The sequence below is a fragment of the Necator americanus genome, chromosome I, assembly GCF_031761385.1.
Source record: "Necator americanus strain Aroian chromosome I, whole genome shotgun sequence".
NCBI lineage: Eukaryota > Metazoa > Nematoda > Chromadorea > Rhabditida > Ancylostomatidae > Necator > Necator americanus.
In genome coordinates, this window is record NC_087371.1 from 2,638,169 (window position 1) to 2,657,536 (window position 19,368).

The window sequence follows — 19,368 nt, forward strand, 5'->3', positions numbered from 1 at the left end:
TAGAGTGCGAGGAAACATCAATGTGAACGAAATATTGGCTCAATGAACAGTTATGCGCAGTTTTTTTTCTAGCAAGCATTTTCACTACGAAAAATTGCGTTTCGCTTTTTATTTTCTTTTATAAAAACAATCTTCACTCTTTTGCTTGTAAAGATCAAAAATTTTACTCACATTTGTAATACTATGATCTACTACTTTGAAAAGTATGAAAGGCGTCACAGTCATTTCGCGATCTCAACGAGCTTTTCGGCGAGGGAACGATTAGTGAAAGAAAAAGAAGAAAAAGAAAAAAAAAGAAAAAGGAAACGACCATCGGCTCGTTATCGACTATCTGGCAATTCTGGGAACCGTGGATGAGGATAAGAGCATAACAACCCGAATATTGGCCGAAACTCTGAACGCAATTCAAAATCAACAGCAAGCTTGGCCCAATTTAATTGCCTTCAGGAACCATATCACCTTCCAGTAAAATCATGGACGTACGTCCACGTGTTGAACGGCGTGTCATCGAATCCATTGCGAATAAAGTCGGGAACATAAACGAAAACAAGAACATCAAATTTTCCCATAGAGACGTTAAAAGGTTACCAGATTAGTCTCTTTTTGGAAAGGTGCCAGACAAATAACGTTCATGTTGGGTAAAGTTGCCTCCAAGAAACTTGACTTTTTTGTTTATGGAATCGAATGTCTGTTGAGCAGCCAGCTGAAAAGCAATAATTGAAGCTGACGATGATTACGTTCCAGAATAATCATATAAGCATGTTTCCGTCGGATCTATATGTTTCCTAATGATAAATAAAAGGATAAAGTCACTGGCATATCAATCCACTTGGGACGCACCAACGCGTTTTACTGGAATTCGTAATCGTTGAGGTTTTTTCAACGCGTGTTGGCCTATACAATGACTTGCGGGGGCCAGCCGATGATCAAGTCGGTGTTTTTATCCTCCCAGACAAGTCTGGTACCAGCAATTTATCGAGCCCGGCGGGATGAAAGGCTTGGTTTGCACTAGGGCGGTTTCGAACCCTCGAGCATGTGGCTACAACGGACCTCTAATCGACTGCGCCACACCCGTCCCAATGATAATTAATTACTGAAAATGATAAATATTGTTCAAAAAATCGTGGGTAATTATGCACAAACGTAGCTGTATCTGACCATTCCCTATCCCACTGGCGCCCTATGGTACTTTGCAAACGTGGACTATCACCTGTAAACTAATTTTCTTCTCTACGTTCTTAACCTGGACTGTAAGCGCTGCATTAAAGGCATCACCCCACGAATCTGAGGTGGTACGGATTTCAGGTGGAGTATTCGTATACTGGATAATAGATTATGGAGAGGGAGGTGTATCTGTCCATTTCTTCCTAATTGCCGTAAAAAACGGCCCGGAAGATGCGGCGCCGCACAAGGCCGGCGCGCTCCAGTCGAACTCCTTATGGAAAATATTGCGCCAGAACGCCTGAAGCCGTATCTTCCGGGCCATTTTTACGGCAATTAGGGAGAAATGGCAACGGAATCACCCCCCTCTCCGTAGTCTCTCATCCCGTATACGAATACTCCACCTGAAATCCGTACCACCTCAGATTCGCGGAGTGATGCCTTTAACTTATCGAAGAACAGCTGTACTAACTGACTGAGTGGTTTCTGTGCACGATTTTATGAAGCAGTTGAATATGCACAAAAAGCTGCAGCAAACAATGTGCTTTGCAGCGCAAAAAAAAACAGAGACAAACAACGGCTGACTTCAACGCCCACGCATACGTGATATATGTGTTGTATGCTTTTCGTATGTTTATTCAAACGAATGGAATGAAAACGATACTCTTTCCACGATTCTCCTACATATAATTACTGAATCAATGGCAGGCGATTGATCAGTTGAAATTAAAGGATTTGCGTCCAATTAGTTTTCTTCTCTTCGGATCTCTGAGAATAATCACAGCAGTTGACAATGGATCTGATTATCTCTTCGCTTCTGGTCTTCGTTCTGGAAGATGCGAAGATGACCTTCCGTGACTACCTTAGAAGACGGGGCAAGATGTTTACGTTATCTGCTGCCTTCCACTCGTAAACTACATTCATCCCCCGTAAAATTTTTCAATTATGGTATACGCTGGCCAAAATTACTCGAGCTTCTATCTAAGTACCAGTTTCTCCACGCAGTCAGGAATTTCGGCTCAGAACCGACCGTGGGCAAGTCGTGAGACACGCCTGGGTAAGCAAGTCCATGTCTGCGATTACTAGATCGGGGATGTTTTACAAGTCTGGAAGAGACGGGCTACCCGTTTGTTCACCTGGCCTCCGGGAGACAATCGCAGATCAAATGGCTCATAATTCTCCTTGGTACAGTAAGAAAAAGGAGTTCCAAGCATCTAATTGATCAGCTAATACGGCAGCGTCAGGAAAGACGGGTTGCAGGAGTTCCCTGTTTGCAGAGGAAGAAGAGGCTTAATTTGACGATCTGGCCATTGTTTGTTAGCGTCATTGAACTAAATGAAGTGTAACAGTAGCTACAATCGCATAATCGGCATTGCCGTAGGCGTTTCATGTTCTCCCTCTATCTTTCCGCTCCAAAATTGCAGTTGGATATTTATCAATAAGAAGATAAAGTTTCTGGGGTTAGTCAATCCGCTTGGGATGCGGCCCCCACGTTCACTTCAATTCAGGATCGTTTGAGGTTCACAAACGTGTAACTGGCCTATACAATGACTTGCAGGGGTTGGGCTACGGGTTAGGTCAGTGTTTTTATCCTCCCAGACAAGTCTGGTACCAATTTATCGACCCCGGAGGGATGAAAGGCTTAGTGAGCACTACGACGGAAACGAACGTCCGATCGACCGCGCAGGAAGCGGAACCTCTAACCGCTACACCACACCCGCCCACGCAAAAATTATGATTTTAAATATTGTTATAGAACCGATAGCTTGGGTTTTTTTTCTGCTGAAGCAGTGATGGCTTGAAGCTTGAGAAAGATATCCTGAAAATATCTTCTAAACTTACTAATTATATGTATATCACATTTATTTTTTGTTCATATTATTTTGCTTCTTATTATTACCTATTTAACAATTTTTATTAAATTTACTAGTAAAAAACTGGAGAATTTGGAAGTTCAACATGAAGCAAAAGCTGATCAGAAGTGAAATTTATCCTAATCAATTAGAAGTGACTCTCTTTTCTTCTTCGTGTATTTTTTTCGTTTCCTAGTAAAGAAATCACCGGATCTTTAGAGGATCCGTCGGGCGTTTTTTTTTTCCGGCGCTGCCGCTAATTTGCTCGGAAGAGGGTAGGTGACTTGCTCGTTCTTTGTCCTCACGGAACTATTGCCGGCGCGTGCGAAGAAGTGCCAGCCGTCCTTCGTGGGGTCACTTGGCCAGGCCAGGATAATTCTATAATGACTTCAGGGGACAAACAACATATGAGAAAACTTGAAATTATCCTAGTGTCCGTAAGATTCTCATGCGTAACGTAAGCGAAAAAAGTTACGATAGTGTTAACAACAATTTCCAATACTATCGTAGCTTTAGTTTTACTTTAAACTTACTCCTTACTTAATTCCTACTTTTTTTACTTACTTTAAGCGGACTGGAGTTATCGCACGCCTCATCGTCACCGAACCCCGTCGACCTTATGCCGCCAGTGATCAAATCAGGGTTTTTATGCTCCAGGAGACAATTACCTCAATTCATCGGGATGGAAAGTTTGGTTGGCACCAGGGCAGTTTCGAACCATCGACCATGCGGCCACTTGCCACAGCTCTTACCGACTGCGCTACAACCGCTTGTTATGAGGTTATCAAGTAAAACTCTAATTCCATCCTTCTATAAGTTGTAGGATAAATTTCTTCGTTCACGTGGATCTCTGGATTTTTCCTTCTGGAGTAAAAGTCTGACAAAAGAACATGTTTATTACTATCACGATCTTCTGTGAGCTCTGTTTCATATTGTTTTTGTTTTATGGCACACTTGTAGGTGTTTTCAAATAAATAAATAAATAAATAGTGTAAAATAGCTATTAGTGGACGTTAAGAACTTTATCGATCAACTTTTCCGTGATTATCTACAACACATATCTTGCTCGTGATTTTATCCGACTTCTCTCCAGGATATTAGGAAGATGTGAAGCCGCTTTCTTCCCCCAACAGGTCATTCCTCTCATTTCGTATCCAGAAAACAAAATCAGCTACCCTCTCTCTCTCTCTCTCTCTCTGATAAAGACCCACATAAATAGCCGTATGTCAACAGCGATAACAGCCCATCATGGGAATGTCTACCTTAAGTCACGTGTTCCCCCCCTCAAGATCTCTTCTAAAATTCATTACAGTAAGTATTATATTTTATTCCCTTCTAATATTTGTGTATTAAGGAAGGCATAATTTTATTTTTATGTGAGAATTCATATATTATGAACGAGAAGTCTTCAAATTCGTATTTTTGGGTAGAATCATTGTTACTTCCAATAATTATGATAAGGAAAATAGCGGCACGAATAAACGAATGGCAAGCGACAGGAAAATCCACTTGGTTCTATTTTTACAATTATGTTCAGCCTAATACAGTACAGTATCCAGCAACTCATTGGATCAATCTATTTTTTTCCTGTAGCAACGATTCTATTCTTTGTTGACCATCTGAAATATCTATTTGAAATCCATCATCGACACCTCACCTCGAGTCAGCGGTTCGGTTGAGGTCAGCGGGTCAAATTTCTATGAATTTCCAGAAATCAGCAAAAAATTTTCGGTTGAGTTAAGATTTTGAAACTTCCGAGATATAAGTGAGTGAAAAACTAAACATCTTGCAGATATTAAGATTAAGATAAAGTATTAAAATCCGAGATATTCGGTGATCTCCTTGGTTGAAATTTAATGAACGGTAGTAGAAGAATCCGCCTTCTGGACACATATGCGGAATTATAATTGATCCATTATTCACATATTTTCTTGGATTTCTATTGCTGGCTACTATATGTCTAGGGCAATTTCATTTTTAAAAAGAGATCACAAGTGTATAAACATAACTAGCGACTTTGAAATATAAATGGGAACAAATCGGCGCTTTGCGCTCGCACTTTCACCTCGGAGAAAAATGTCTCAATTTCTGATGAAATCGTTTGTAGGTCATCCACAGCGTACATAGTTCAACCGCTCGGATACGAAGCATACGTAGTTCATTGGAATCATCCATGAAGTTTCCGGCATATCTAAAAACGGGGGTGAAAGCGATGGAATATTCGCAATAGCAAAGATTTATGTGTCGTCCTAACTACGAGCTCAACGTTTCCTCAACTATAAAAAAATGTTATTGAAGAAAAAAATGATGAGATGAAAATTCTTTAAAAAAAGAGATGATGACTAGGAAGTTCAGATTTACAAAAAAATAGTTGTCTAGGATTCTCTCTCTATTTGTGGAGGACGAAAGGAGAAAAGGATTTTTTCAGGGATTTGTAGAACGTGTAACGGTTTCTACGTCTACGCTTTTCTAAATTTTAAACCATAAATTGCTCGTCAGTTCCACTGCTGAAACTTCTATTTATTTCTATTTATTCATTTTTATTTATTTCTATCCTATTTCTTGTTTTTATTCACTTTTAAAACTTAAATTTTTTAAATTTAATTTTTAATTTTTTTTTGATAACCTCAGCATGCTAATTATCAAAGAGAGTAAATGTAAATGAAGTAAATGGGTCACACATGCTTGACATATATTAGCAAAGATTCAGATCACTCCACATAGTTCAGAAAAAATACTGATCACTTCGAAACTGACTTTTTGTTTTTGAAAAAGAATTCCTTGAAAAAAAATTTAAGCACATTCAAAAATATTAGATCATCGTACAGATTTTTTTGTTTCGGCTTTTTGTGCAATACGAAGAATTTTAAGGAAATCTTCAAGAAATTTTTGCTTGTCTTTGTTTATAAATACAAACATTGTTTTGTTAGACTTGTAATCTAAAAAAGAAGATCCAAAAATCTAACAGCACGAAAAAACTTATCCTTTGACTTAAGGAAGGATGAAGTTCGAGTGTTCCTTGTGTACGATAATATTATAATGATCGGGTGTAGCGCAGTCGGTAAGAGGTTCGCTGTGGCCTTACAATTGATTCGAAACCACGGTTCGAAACCGCTCCGGTGCCAACTAAGCCTTTCATCCCTCCGGGGTCAATGAGTTGGTACCAGACTAGTTTGGAAGAATAGAAAACACGGACTGGATCATCGAGTGGCCTCGGCAAGTCATTGTGAAGCTAACGAGGGGTTCCAAAACCTCAACGATCACGATAAGCCTGCAATTTCTGCGACGATTTTTGAACAGCGTTTGTAAAAATCTCTCCATTCGTTTGTTGAACATTGACCATATAAAATGAAAGACATTTTTTCAATTTTTTTGGAGCCCTAGAGTTCTTTGAACGGCTGTCATAGCGAAACTGATAAGATGTCATTTATAGATTGCTGCCGTTTTTTCGTTATTCTCACCGGCAGCATCTCGCAATGTGATTGACGTGGAATCGAGTTCAAGCGAGGAGGAACAGGGATTCGTTCGACATTCCACCCTTGGTATGGTTTACTGTAACAATGATGTATAGAATTCCTAGGATCGGATAAAATGTAATGAGTAGATCACTTGATTTCGTGCTAATTCATCGATGACAGTAGAATCCGCGTGTGCGTGTTGCATGGGCTCAGGATTATGGGACAGTCCGTGATCAGTCGTCCTAGTGCCATTCCTGGACCTGAACTACTAACTCACATGAAAAAAAGAGCGAAAATTATCAAAGACCAGAAAAAGTATTTAATATAAGGATAGCACTGCTATGAACAATTCATTGGAGCTAGGTCCCAGGTAGTCCCGCGAGGGTAGATCAAAAGTCAGAAAGTAGATCAGATGGTGATATACCAAAATAACGTCCTGGTCCTATATGCCATGGAGACGAAAAGGCGTTTTAACCCAAATAATAATATTAAATAATGCAGTTTTTAGTGTGTTGCGGGACATTTTTGATTTTTTCTGGATGATAACGCTACTGACACCATCGGGGTAGCTCAATTCTCACGTGAGGAGGAGGAACCACGGCGGGTTAAAGGTCGAACCTCCCTCTCCTCCCCTCCTTCTTTCCCGCCCTCAAGAAAAGAACCATAATAGCTGTTGATATCTTAGCGAAATTGATCTTCGTGATAGTCTAATCATTGATCTATTGATCGGCTGATGCCACCGCATTGTCGCCTCCCTCACCTTCGCTCTAATAGGCTTGTTGTTGTTGTTGCTGTTGTTGTTATTGTTATTGTTCTTGTTCAAGTTGCCCTGTCAGATAGGAGCCGTTAATGGAGGGATAGAAACGATACTAATGGATTTTTTGAAAAAAATACAAGATTACAGTAACCCGGTCCACTATTTTCCAGAAATCTTGTTTAAAGATCTTTAGCGTATGATTACGTCGGAATATTCCCTTCCGTCCCTTCTCACTTATATCCATGTTTCAGAATCACTCCGGAATCGTCAGATCTCAGCGGAAGCGGAGGAACTCACCGGCAAAGATCTTGTAGATTATGTGAACCGGAAACAAAATTTATGGAGGGTACGACTAGAACAAAAAAAAAGATGTTAGTGTGCATTAATTTGATATTTTGATCCAGAAAAATTCAGGCGAAAAAACACCATCGTTTCAATCAATATCCGGATAGCACAAAATGGGGTTTGATGGGTGTGAACCACGTTCGACTATCCGTAGAGGTACGTTATCATCCTTAAGGTGATTTTTTTTTGATCTGAAATCAAGCCTGATGTATGTTTTTGGTGTTTAGGCAAAACAAAATCTTTCTCCCACCAAGGATCTTGATATCGATATTCCGGAGACGTTCGACGCTCGTGAAGCATGGCCACAATGTCAATCGATTCGAAGTATTCGTGATCAATCCAGCTGTGGTATGTACATATTTAAAAGAAGAGAGAACCTACTGCTGGGAAAAAAAACTCTACAAGTGAAATTTTCAACTCCTAATTATCCTCAGTAAAACCGGAGGGTCAGAATGTTACCTTAGCAAATGTAACTACCTTTTTTCCTCTTAGCGGACCCTCTCGGAACGGCTCCGTCATCAAATGCGTATCTTTTTCGTGTTCTAATTTTAATTCCTCACTTTTCCTTGCTGGTTGCGTATTTTTCAGTAGGAGTACTCCTGAAAATAAGTGCTCAGACATCTGGATGAGGTCATGCAATGATTTGATTCCTTATCTGTCCCGTGTTAAGGTTCGTGCTGGGCATTCGGAGCCGTGGAAGCGATGTCGGACCGTATCTGTATTGCATCGAACGGAAAAACACAGGTAGTGTCATCGTGTCTTGATTATCAGGGAAATTCCCAGTAGGATGGGGAGATATTACAGTTAGAAAATGTAAAAAAGTTTATTTCTAGTAGACCCTTTGAGAAAATGGTTCACTGTATCACAAAAGGAAATGAAATCAGGCGAAAGATTTTCAGGATAATCATCCGCACTCCTCTCCTTTTCTCTCCATTCCTCCTGTTCTCTATTTCCTTCCCTCTCTCGCTCTCGGTTTCTCCCGCTCTATCGGAGTCTTCGGTCCCTCGAGTTTGAAAATCTAATGAAATAAGGAATAAATTAAACATTAATATTGAATGCACTAGTAAAAAAAACAGAACAATGTAAAAATAAGGAGTGAAAATATACAAATTGCATCTTCCCTGACCTCAAAGTTGTTTTAGTTCTGCAGAGCTCGATTCTTGTTTGGTTTGATCCTCGATTTTTACATCTTTCCCTATTTTTCCATCAATGATGCTTTTTTCTTTCCTCGCTCTTTGAGTGTTCCAGTGTTCTTGATAGGAATGCAATAAAATAGTAACTGATAACAGAATATTTTAGATTTTAAAAGAACTGTATCCAGAAGAACAAAAGAATACGGTATTAATGATGTCTTTTTAGGTGACACTTTCGGCCGATGATTTGCTTAGTTGCTGCAAATTCTGCGGTTTCGGGTTAGTCCTAGAATTTCAGCCTTAAAGACAACGTATCACAATTTTGACGTGTTGCGGAATCCACAGCAAAAACGCAAAGTTCGGATAGTAGATTGTAGAATTGATTGTGGTTCCGCTTATTTTTTCGTGATAATCGTAGAAAGAGTCGTGGGAAAGGCTTTATTTCCTACGAGGTACGTTAGAACGGGCCTCTATGTACATCTCACGGTCACCTCAGCAGCCTATTGCTTTTACGTGAATGGCCTGGTGAGAAGATTTCACTGATTTTTGACCGCTCACATGTAGATGCGACGCGTGCGCAAAGGTAGCGCGTTGCAACGGATTCCGTAGGAAAGGACGTCGTTTTCCACGACGATTAGGGAAAAATGAGCGGAACAACGCTAGATTCCGTAATCTACAACGCGAAGATTGGAGTTTCGCCGTAGATTCGCCACCACTTTAAAATCGTGATACGCTGCTTTTGAGACTCTTATTTTAATATCTTTTAAAGCATTCTCGAAAGACTTGCATCCATGAGTCAAATTCCAAGGAGTTTTAATGTTTTTTATACACGTCGTTACTCTTTTACCAACACTCACGCATTTATTTAGCAGTCATTCATAACTTCACCGTTTATCTTTGCAGGAAAAAGGAATATTTAAGAAAAGAAGGTTTTCCGAACTGTGAGCGAAATGTTTCCTTGCATAAAATGATAAAATTTAGCTGATAGTTGCTAGAAAAGAGCACAAAGCTCGTGGTTCAAGTTCACTTTTGTGGCGCTCAAGCAACAAAACAATTACAGTACTTAAAAAAATAATTAGCTTGGATTCCAACTACAAAAAGGGAGTAAAAAGCAAATTCATTATTACTAAGGTGTACACTGGATTCGTTTCAAGTACTGTAGCACAGTCGGTTCAAAATGAACTGAATCCTAGGACAAATGTGCACGCTGTAGGTCTGATGGGACCCTAACTCATTTCCACAGATCGATTGGAACTAGCGACGATCTGATTTCAATCGCAGTCGCGTAAGTAATTGTGCAAGGCTATAGGTCTTCTTTAATCCGACTCTATTCTAACCCACAAAAATTCCAAAGTTCAAATTACCGTGATTTATCAACAGTAATATTATTTCTAGAATGATACCAAAAATGAAATTTCTTTTCAAACACGAAAATCTTTTTTCTAATGAAAAAAAATTGTTCGAAAAAAAACGCGGTAAACAGAACATTTTTCTATTAGTACAGCGATTTGCATAGCTTTATTCGCCCCCACTTTTTGGTTCTAAAAAAGTCTTGGTGCCTTGGATTAACTCTGGCTTCTACACAAATAGATTTGTCACGCAAAAAAAAAAACTCTGCAAAGAAATTTAGGACCAAAGAGCTGTGCTCTGAAAAAAAAAGAAAAAGAAAAGAAAAAGTTCTGCTAATGAAAAACTTTATTCGTTTCTGATGTTTTTTTTTCTGTCCTTTTCTTTCTGTTTCCTTCTTCTTTAAACGAATTCACGTGTTATTTTTAGATGTAACGGTGGTGATCCGTATTCCGCTTGGAAGTATTGGAAGAACGATGGAATCGTCACAGGATCTAATTTCACCATGAATACTGGTTGCAAGGTGTGAAATTTACACATGCGTTCACTTAAAAGTAAAAAAGACAAATAAATACAATAAATAAATTCGCCAATTTTTCATGAAGGGGTAGAAAATTTAAAAAATTCGAATTTTAGTTGCAAAATTCCACGGTCTGGATACAAGGGAAATTTTGTTTATGAGAAAAAAAGGAGAAAAAAATATAAATAGCAAAGTTGGCTACATAGAGAAGCTTCTAACGTTTCCATTAGCGGAAGAACTCCTGAAAAAACTTTTTTTAAAAATGCTGTTAAAATCAAAAGAATTGCAATTTTAGATAAAGAAATATTTGATTTCAGCCTTATCCCTTCCCACCGTGTGAACATCACAGCAATAAAACTCATTACGATCCTTGTAAGCATGATCTTTTCCCAACACCAAAATGTGAACATCATTGTGTGCCCACATACAAAGACAAGAGTTATGAAGCTGATAAGTTCTACGGTAAGTTCCGATGCGCTTCCTATAATGCACTTTCAATAGAATTCGTTATTTTATCTCAGGTCGATCTGCTTACGGGGTTAAGGACGATGTAACTGCTATTCAAAAAGAGATACTCACACATGGACCGGTGGAAGTCGCTTTCGAAGTGTACGAGGATTTCTTGAATTACGCCGGAGGAGTTTATGTGGTACGTTGAAGGTCGCTCGAGTTCTCCTTATATTATCTTAAGAGTTGAGGGATAGTGATAACAAAAAAGTATGTGTTCTTAATTCGAGTTCACTTCGAGGCGAAGTTGTTGGAATCCTTTATTCTTGGAAAACGTTTCGGCACGAAATCCTCTTTCTCGGAGCCTGAAAGAGTAAAATTGAATGTGATTCATCCGATCAACTACGCCCTACAACTGCCCAACAAAGAAAATCGTAAGCCCACTGTTGGGTCTGTAATAGTACTTAAGTGGAAGTGTAGGGCTCACCTTAGTGTTAGTGAAGGATTTCTTGTCTCAGCTGGGTGCTCGTGGAGAGGTGACCAGCGCACTCAAAATAGCAACCTTAAATAGAGAGCGAGTTCCCGCGTAATATACGCGCGCCCCCTATTTGCGCGCCAATATCGTGATCTTATAACTTCAAAATCTTCTCCGCTATGACACCGTATCCTATGACCACCACCACCTAATGCAATGGGGTACTGTGATTTCTTTTCGCCGTCCAGGTGTCCTTTAACTCTAAACTTTGACCTTTAAGATATAAAGGAGTTAGCTGTTTCTCTTACGTATTTGTCACCGCACTGCGTGCAGGAAACCAGATAAACAACACCCGAACTCATGCAATCACCGTCTTTGTTATCCGGACATATTTCGCATATCTGATATAGTGAAAATCATAAAGTCATATAGATAGGCATGATGTATGAGCGTTGCTTATTGCTGGAGGGAACTGTACATACAATCTTCGTGATTTGGTTTAATCAGACACTGCCGAATGGCAAGGCACCACTTCGTGGGGTGCCTTTAAGCAGAACTAATCCGAAACAAATCTGGTATGGAGAAAATACCCTTTTGTACACTGTTTATTTCCAATGAGGTTAACGCTGCCATCTGGGGTGGTGCAGATTTCAGTTGGAGTATTTGTATACGGGATGGGAGACTATGGAGAGGGGGTGGGAGGGGTGATTCCGTTCATTTCTTCCTAATTGCCGTAAAAAAACAGCTCGGAAGATGCGGCGCGTGCACAAGGCTGGCGCGCTCCACTCGAACTTCTTGTAGAAAATAGTGTGCCAGAACGCCTGAAGCCGTATCTTCCGGGCCGTTTTTTACGGCAATTAGGAAGAAATGGACGGAATCATCCTCCTCACCATCAGTCTCCCATCCCGTATACGAATACTCCACCTGAAATCCGTACCACCTCAGATTCGTGGAGTGATGCTTTTAACTCATAAATCGTACTGAACACATACTGAATCTTCATCATGGAATAATAAAAAAAAATTACCCGGATCACCTGGAAAAGTGTGAACCGATAGATCACTTATACAGGGACGGAAATTCTTCAAAATATACATAATATATTACTGTTTTCCATTATTATACTTTTACTATTTGACTATTATTACTATTTGACTATTTGATCTACTAATTCAGCATACCGCTGGTAAACTTGGAGGTGGGCATGCTGTGAAGATGATCGGATGGGGAGTTGATCAGGGAATTCCATATTGGCTCCTGGCAAATAGTTGGAATGAAGATTGGGGAGAAGACGGTAAGGATGAGGGTCCTGCAAATTAATTACTTTGCTTTTTGTTTCAAATAGAAAAAAAAACTACTGAGTTAAGGATTTTTCCGCATAGTAAGAGGTATGGATGAATGTGGAATCGAGTCTGGAGTTGTTGGCGGTATTCCTAAACTTAATGAGATTCCGCGTAGAAGGTTTGTGCCTCGGTTCAAAACAAAAAATAAGGAATTTGAGAAAAAAACCCTTATTTTTTCATTTTATAGGCATCACATCAGAATTGCTTGGGATGATGATTTCTGAATGATTCCATACAAGTTTCATCAATTTGTTACAGACACAGTTTTATTGTGTTTAAACCACCATTTAAATAAATCCTTAAAAATCAATAATCTTATTGTTGTTCGGATTTTGCAAGTGTATTGATACAGTATTTTCCAGTAGGGCTGGGTGCCAAATCCACAGTTCTGTCGCCCTGTGGTCGACACAAACTGCACCCCGAATTGCTCTTAAAGCTGGGTGTAAGCCAGGATATTCTCAGGACATCATTTATTTACATCGAACAACCTAATTTCAGAAAGAAATAGAAAAGACTTGAACGATACAGCAGTATCGCAGATTTCCGTTGAGTGCAGAGTTTGGGTCCCAATAGGTCCCACTTCCACTTTCTAACGGGCTTATTGTACCCTCAGTAATAATATTCTCGTACCTGAAATTCCTTCAGCACTTCCAAAATATCAGCAGTTGTGAACAAAAAGCGCTTTTTTCTGGAAATCAACCATAAAGGCGACTTTATTTCCCATGCCACTCCTACTTCGGATCACTCTCGATGACCGTTTTTGATATCAGCTGAGATAAGGATGCCGGAAAAAAAACACTGGAAATGTTGAAGGAGATTTTTTTCACTCACTGAAGAGATCCTTCCAAAAGAAATTGGACTATACACACGATAGTAAGATTCAAGAAAACAAATCAAGCTCAAGAGAACCGGAACAAATCGGAAGATCGATATTTCTGGAATAGAAGGTGGGAGGGGGTAATTAAACTAAACATATACACGATAGCAAGATTAAAGAAACCAAGCCAAGCTGGAGCGAACTGTAAGAAGTCGAATAATAAAGATCTCATCGATGCTTCCAGAACAAATGGAGGGGGCGGTAGGGTGAAAGGAGGACAGTGGAGGGGAGAATTCGGCGATGTTCGTTCGTTGATCGTTGAGACGTATTGGATAAAACACTGGAATTCAAAAAAAAAGAATGAAAAGCCGGGAATCAAATGAAGACTAACAGAAAAAGCTGTGATATGCGCTCGTCGGCCACAAATCCGTAGCCAACGATCGTTCCCATACACACGATCCAGGAGCCATATAGCCTGTACAATTATATGACAGGAGTTATCCGGATATTGCAAAAAAAAGTACTTTTTCCAGCCGAAGGGCAAAATCTAAGCCAAATAGGTGAAATACTCAGAGGGAGTGGGGTATCCTCGGCAACATCACTCCGTTTCGTTCAAGTGAACCGCTGAAGATCAAACTGAGGTATGGCGGGGTCAAACAGACATGAAGCGCAGTGCACAATTGCGTAGGCGGCTGCACTCGAAGCGATACGATAGAGAAAACGGTCGAAATCGAGGTGGGACCAACGCGAATCAACCAGTAAGTAACCAGAATCATGTTAGCAAGGGTTCTCCCTTACCGCTACGCTCCACCACACCGCTTCGAGCGCAACCGCAGCGTGATTCGTGTCGTTGTGATCTACTATACCAAGGTCACTCCAGGTCGATAAGCAGCTCGCCGTAACGTAAGCTACGTAACGGCGACAAATAGATGGTACAAGGTGTAGATCGAGAAGTTTAGGCACAGCTGCATTCAAAGACGACACGCTTCGCCGAAGATGCGGGCGACCGCTGTTAAGGAGAATTATACCCCACTAAGGGAGTAAGTGGACATTAAAGGCATCACCCCACGAATCTGGAGTGGTACGGATTTCAGGTGGAGTATTCGTATACGGGATGGGAGACTACGGAGAGGAGGGTGATTCCGTCCATTTCTTCCTAATTGCCGTAAAAAACGGCCCGGAAGATACGGCTTCAGGCGTTCTGGCGCACTATTTTGTACAGGGAGTTCGACTGGAGCGCGCCTGCCTTGTGCGGCGTCGTATCTTTTTTTTTACGGCCGTTTTTTACGGCAATTTGGAAGAAATGGACGGAATCACCCCCCTCTCCATAGTCTCCCATCCCACCTCAGATTCGTGGGGTGATGCCTTTAAGAAGTAACTTTGAAGAAGTCCCATCTCCAGGAAAAAATCACTGCTACAGATTTATCCGTTTTGTATCCTTCCGCAGGTAATTTGAAAATACTTGGCGAATTAAAAACCAGTAGTAACTGGTATAAAGTGAAAATGAGGAAGACATAGGGGGAAAGATCTCGTCACGTGGACATTATCCTGAAATAAATTATCATAAAATTTTCATAAGAACTCGTAACTCAAATTTTTATTGTAATAAAAAAGACCGTCGTTTGAAACAACTCATATACAGTTTAATTCATAGAGTAAATAAATAATTATGTTAGTATTTGCTTTCTTTAACTGAGCCGGACACGAGCCAGTTGTTTATCCGTACTTTATTCGTGGCTAACGTTAGCAAAAAAAAAAAAAGAAATACTGAAATAGTAAAACACCACAATGCTGAGGTTTATTGAAAGTTGTGCATGGAGATTTATAAGAATATTTTATCCGTTCTTTCCAGAATCCTTTTACTAATGCTATTCACCTGAGAATATGAGCATGTGCGAAAGTCGACTACCTCCTCTGTCAGTCATTATTTGGAAAATTGAACGCTTCTGAAATCAATGAACAGAAAATATGCAAAAATAAAAATGCATGTTAAATGAAAATGAAGAAAAATGCTAAGTGAATAACAAAAATGAAATATGAAAATAGAAAACAGAAAATAAAATATAAAAACAGGATAATATTTGTCTGGACATCTTCAACTTTTAAAATAAGATAGATAGTAGTATTTTGTTCACTTCAGGCAAAAAGCAGAAATTCAGGCGAAAAGAATGTGCGGTCATTTCTTTCATGTATTCTCTATTCTCCACGTATCCTCTTTCATCATCTACGCTTCTCAGAGCCGAATTTGGGCTATTTACAAAGTAATTTTTTCTCGTTTAAAATCGTTTGCTAACAGTCGATTATGAAATGTGAAAAAAAACGCAAAGAAAAAATTAATAGAAAAAATTAGAACGTGACTTTGAATGGACCGTAACATGTTTTTTTCAACTCTTGTCTAAATATTACTTAGTAACGTTGTGCACGAGCACATCAGGATTTGCTGTATAAAAGCGTCTTGCGTTAGCACTGCTTCATAGTTCAACGGCAGCAAACTTCCCAACTCCTTAACTCAGCCGATATTCCCTCAATATTTCCCCTTCGCATCATAATGAGGATTGTTGTGCTTATTCTAACGTTGGTTTCAACGTCGACAACACAAAATCACCCCGATCCTTTAATCCTTGAAAAGCTTGAAGAGGAAGTGAGTATAATTGAAGAGAAAAAATTACAGTGTCACGATTGTTGCCCTTTATAAAACGAAATTTATTAAGGGCCTAAACGTTACTGAACTCATTGAGATTCGGGAACAGCTGGATGAAGTGAAGGATCAAGCAGAGGCTGAGATAATTCTTACTCCAGAACAAGAGGCTGAACTGCAGGAAAAGCTGAAGGTAAGAGAGAAAAATTTTTTTTGAAAAATGACAATCTAGAATTTTTAACAGGGTGTGCTTGTTTCAGGATGTAGATAACATTACACAGGATAAAACAGAAGACGGTGGTGAAGCAATTGAAGATGCAAATGATGAGACTGGCGTTTCGCAGATACTGTACCAAGGAGACATAGTCCTAACGAAGTTAGCGTTCACCACTGTTCTAGCGTTTATTTATTAGGCTATTTTTGCATAATGCTCAACAAATTCCCTTTTTAGACCTCAAGCCGCCGAAATTGTTGAAGAAATTAAACATAGTGGTACGGAAGGCACGGAGGATACGCAAGATGTACGCAAGAAACGTCAAGCGTATCGTGATAAATGGTATCCGATTACGGTATGGTCAAAAGGTGTCAACTACTACTTTCAGCCAAGCGCAAGTTCGTATCTTACTTCATCCGCTTCCGGATAATTCTCCTAGAATGTTTATCTAACGCACAATGCATTTATAGCTCATGGAACACGAAGTATATTCCTGAAAGCAATGGAATTGTGGAGGAGTCAAACATGTATAGAATTTTACGAGAATCCCTACGGTAAGTTGTAGTAGTGAAATTAGTATGATTCGTATATAAATAATTAACATTTTAGCTGAGGATAGGATTGGCGTGTTTAAGGGAGCGGGATGTTGGTCCCATATTGGTAGGACCGGCACTGAGCAAAGCCTGTCCTTAGGGGAACGGTGCGAAAATGTGAGATTTTGTCCGTTTGTTTCTTTGTTTGTATCTTTTGTTTGTTCAATTTGTTTCTCTACGTATTGGCTGGAATTAATGGAGGAAAAAAAAAGACAAGTTGTAGAAGAAAATAAGTGAAATGGGTTCTAAAAAAAAGAGGGAACGGATAACAAATAGAAATTTTCAGCTGAGAAATGCTGCCCACGAAATTGGTCATTCGCTTGGTCTTTTCCATACACAGTCCAGACATGATCGTGATAGTTACATTACATTCAACGCACATAATGTCCAGGTACCTCTAAGAACACCTAACTTTTCCTTGATATGTTGTTTTGAGAAAAAAAATAAATACAGCATGGATGGGTTAGCGAATATAACAAAGAAACCGAAGAAACGAATTATAACTATGGATTAGCATATGATTACGGAAGTATTATGCACTATGGAGCGCATAGGTTTGAAATTTCAGCAAATTTTCAGCATACTACAAATTTTTGAAGACATTAAAATCGGACATTATTACAGCTCGTCACGAAATACACTTCCCACAATGATCCCGCGAGACACCAAATATTTGGAGACCCTTGGTTCAGCGATTATTTCTTTCAATGATCTTTATATGATTAACAAACACTACAACTGCACAGGTGTGTGAAACCTATGTATATTTAATATTTATTTATTTATTTATTTATATCGATGCCATGTGAACGCAGGACATTGAATGAAAAAGCATGTTTGAAAAATATTTCAGCGAAATGCGACCCGTCAAAGTCCGCTAAATGCAAGAGGGGAGGATACCCGCATCCTCGAAACTGTGCAAAATGCATCTGCCCTGGTGGATATGGAGGCGACCTATGCGACAAAAGGGTATTTTTCTATATTAATTGAGCCGCCAGATAAAATACAAGCGGATATTCACGCCTGTTTTCAGCCAGACGACGGATGTGGCAAAGTCCTTCAGGCAACCACTTCCTACCAGTACTTCCAGGCCGAGGTTGGAGATCGTCAAGCGGGAAGGAAAGCAAGAGTAGATTTTACCACGTGCACATATTGGATCAAGGTGTATTCTGCTTTTACTTTGCTTCTTAATGATATGATGTTTTTAAAATCGGTTCAAGGCATCAAAAGGATCCAGAGTCGAGGTGAATATCAAAGAATTGGATGTAGGACATGTAGGGGATGGGTGCCAATTTGGAGGAGTTGAAATAAAGAGTCAACAAGATCAACGTCTTACAGGATACCGGTACTTATTTATATATATATTTATTTATTTATTGATGTGCAGTGTCCATAGTCCTCTGTGGAGGCAAACGTATCATCTCTTACCGTACCGTTGCTGCACATTGAAATTGTTTCAGATACTGCGCTCCCAAAGATAACAGAGTCACATTGGTTTCCACCCATAACATCGTACCAGTTATAATCTTCAACAGGTTCTACGTAACTAAAGTCACAATACAGTATCGAGAAAGTGTGTTTTTGTTTATTTTTAGCGTTAGCGTTCTACTACTGGTAATAATTTTCAATTATTTCTTCTAATCCTGATCTAGTTCCTGGTGGTCAAGTTAATCCTACAACTCGTCGACCAAAACCCCCAACTACGACAGTTCGACCGAAACCATCTGAATGCGTTGACTCAGAGAGGTGACGAATCCTGTTATTACTTCCTATTTTATCATATTCTCTATTTTTCTTCATAAAACGACAATTTTTTTTTCATTAAAGATGCAAACTGCTTATGCAACTAAGAGATTTCTGCCGACGACCAACCATTTCGACTCCGTTCAAGAGAGCACATTGCGGGAAGTCATGTAATCTCTGCTAAATTGTTCCTGAATCTTTTAGTAAACGATTAGCGCTCACTTATTCTCTACAGAAACACTAATTTGAATTCGTTTATCTTTGTTATCCATGCAACTCACTGGACTAAGCTACCTATTGTGATGCAAATGTTTTTTTTTATTTATTTTCAATGTTTGGAGTAGGAAAATGAGACCAGCGAACAACAACGAAGAAGAAAAAGGAAATATCTCAGTGGTACTCTGAATTTTAAAGCAGTAATGTTATTCGATTCATATTATCACTACATTTATTATATTATTATTTTATATTTTCATATTATTTGATACTATTCATTACATTCTACTCGAAAATATCGGATACAA

General features: G+C 39.4%; 2 protein-coding genes across 2 annotated transcripts; both read left to right on the forward strand.

Annotated features, from left to right (window-relative positions):
- Positions 1-4,262: 4,262 nt before the first annotated feature.
- RB195_004279 (uncharacterized protein) lies at positions 4,263-13,063 on the forward strand (the record flags this gene model as incomplete). Its single annotated transcript, XM_064181741.1, has 13 exons — positions 4,263-4,325; positions 6,448-6,556; positions 7,481-7,575; positions 7,644-7,730; positions 7,802-7,922; positions 8,245-8,318; positions 8,934-8,986; positions 10,484-10,577; positions 10,892-11,036; positions 11,096-11,223; positions 12,673-12,790; positions 12,864-12,957; positions 13,027-13,063. The coding sequence occupies 13 exons, from the start codon at positions 4,263-4,265 to the stop codon at positions 13,061-13,063; spliced, it is 1,218 nt and encodes a 405-aa protein (XP_064033312.1).
- Positions 13,064-16,204: 3,141 nt separating this feature from the next.
- Positions 16,205-19,028, forward strand: RB195_004280 (uncharacterized protein; the record flags this gene model as incomplete). The annotated part of the gene is made up of 15 exons (XM_064181756.1): positions 16,205-16,297; positions 16,368-16,487; positions 16,555-16,670; positions 16,746-16,906; positions 16,979-17,062; positions 17,118-17,218; positions 17,388-17,492; positions 17,555-17,655; positions 17,726-17,847; positions 17,955-18,070; positions 18,135-18,263; positions 18,322-18,446; positions 18,562-18,674; positions 18,754-18,847; positions 18,929-19,028. The coding sequence occupies 15 exons, from the start codon at positions 16,205-16,207 to the stop codon at positions 19,026-19,028; spliced, it is 1,680 nt and encodes a 559-aa protein (XP_064033313.1).
- Positions 19,029-19,368: the final 340 nt, after the last annotated feature.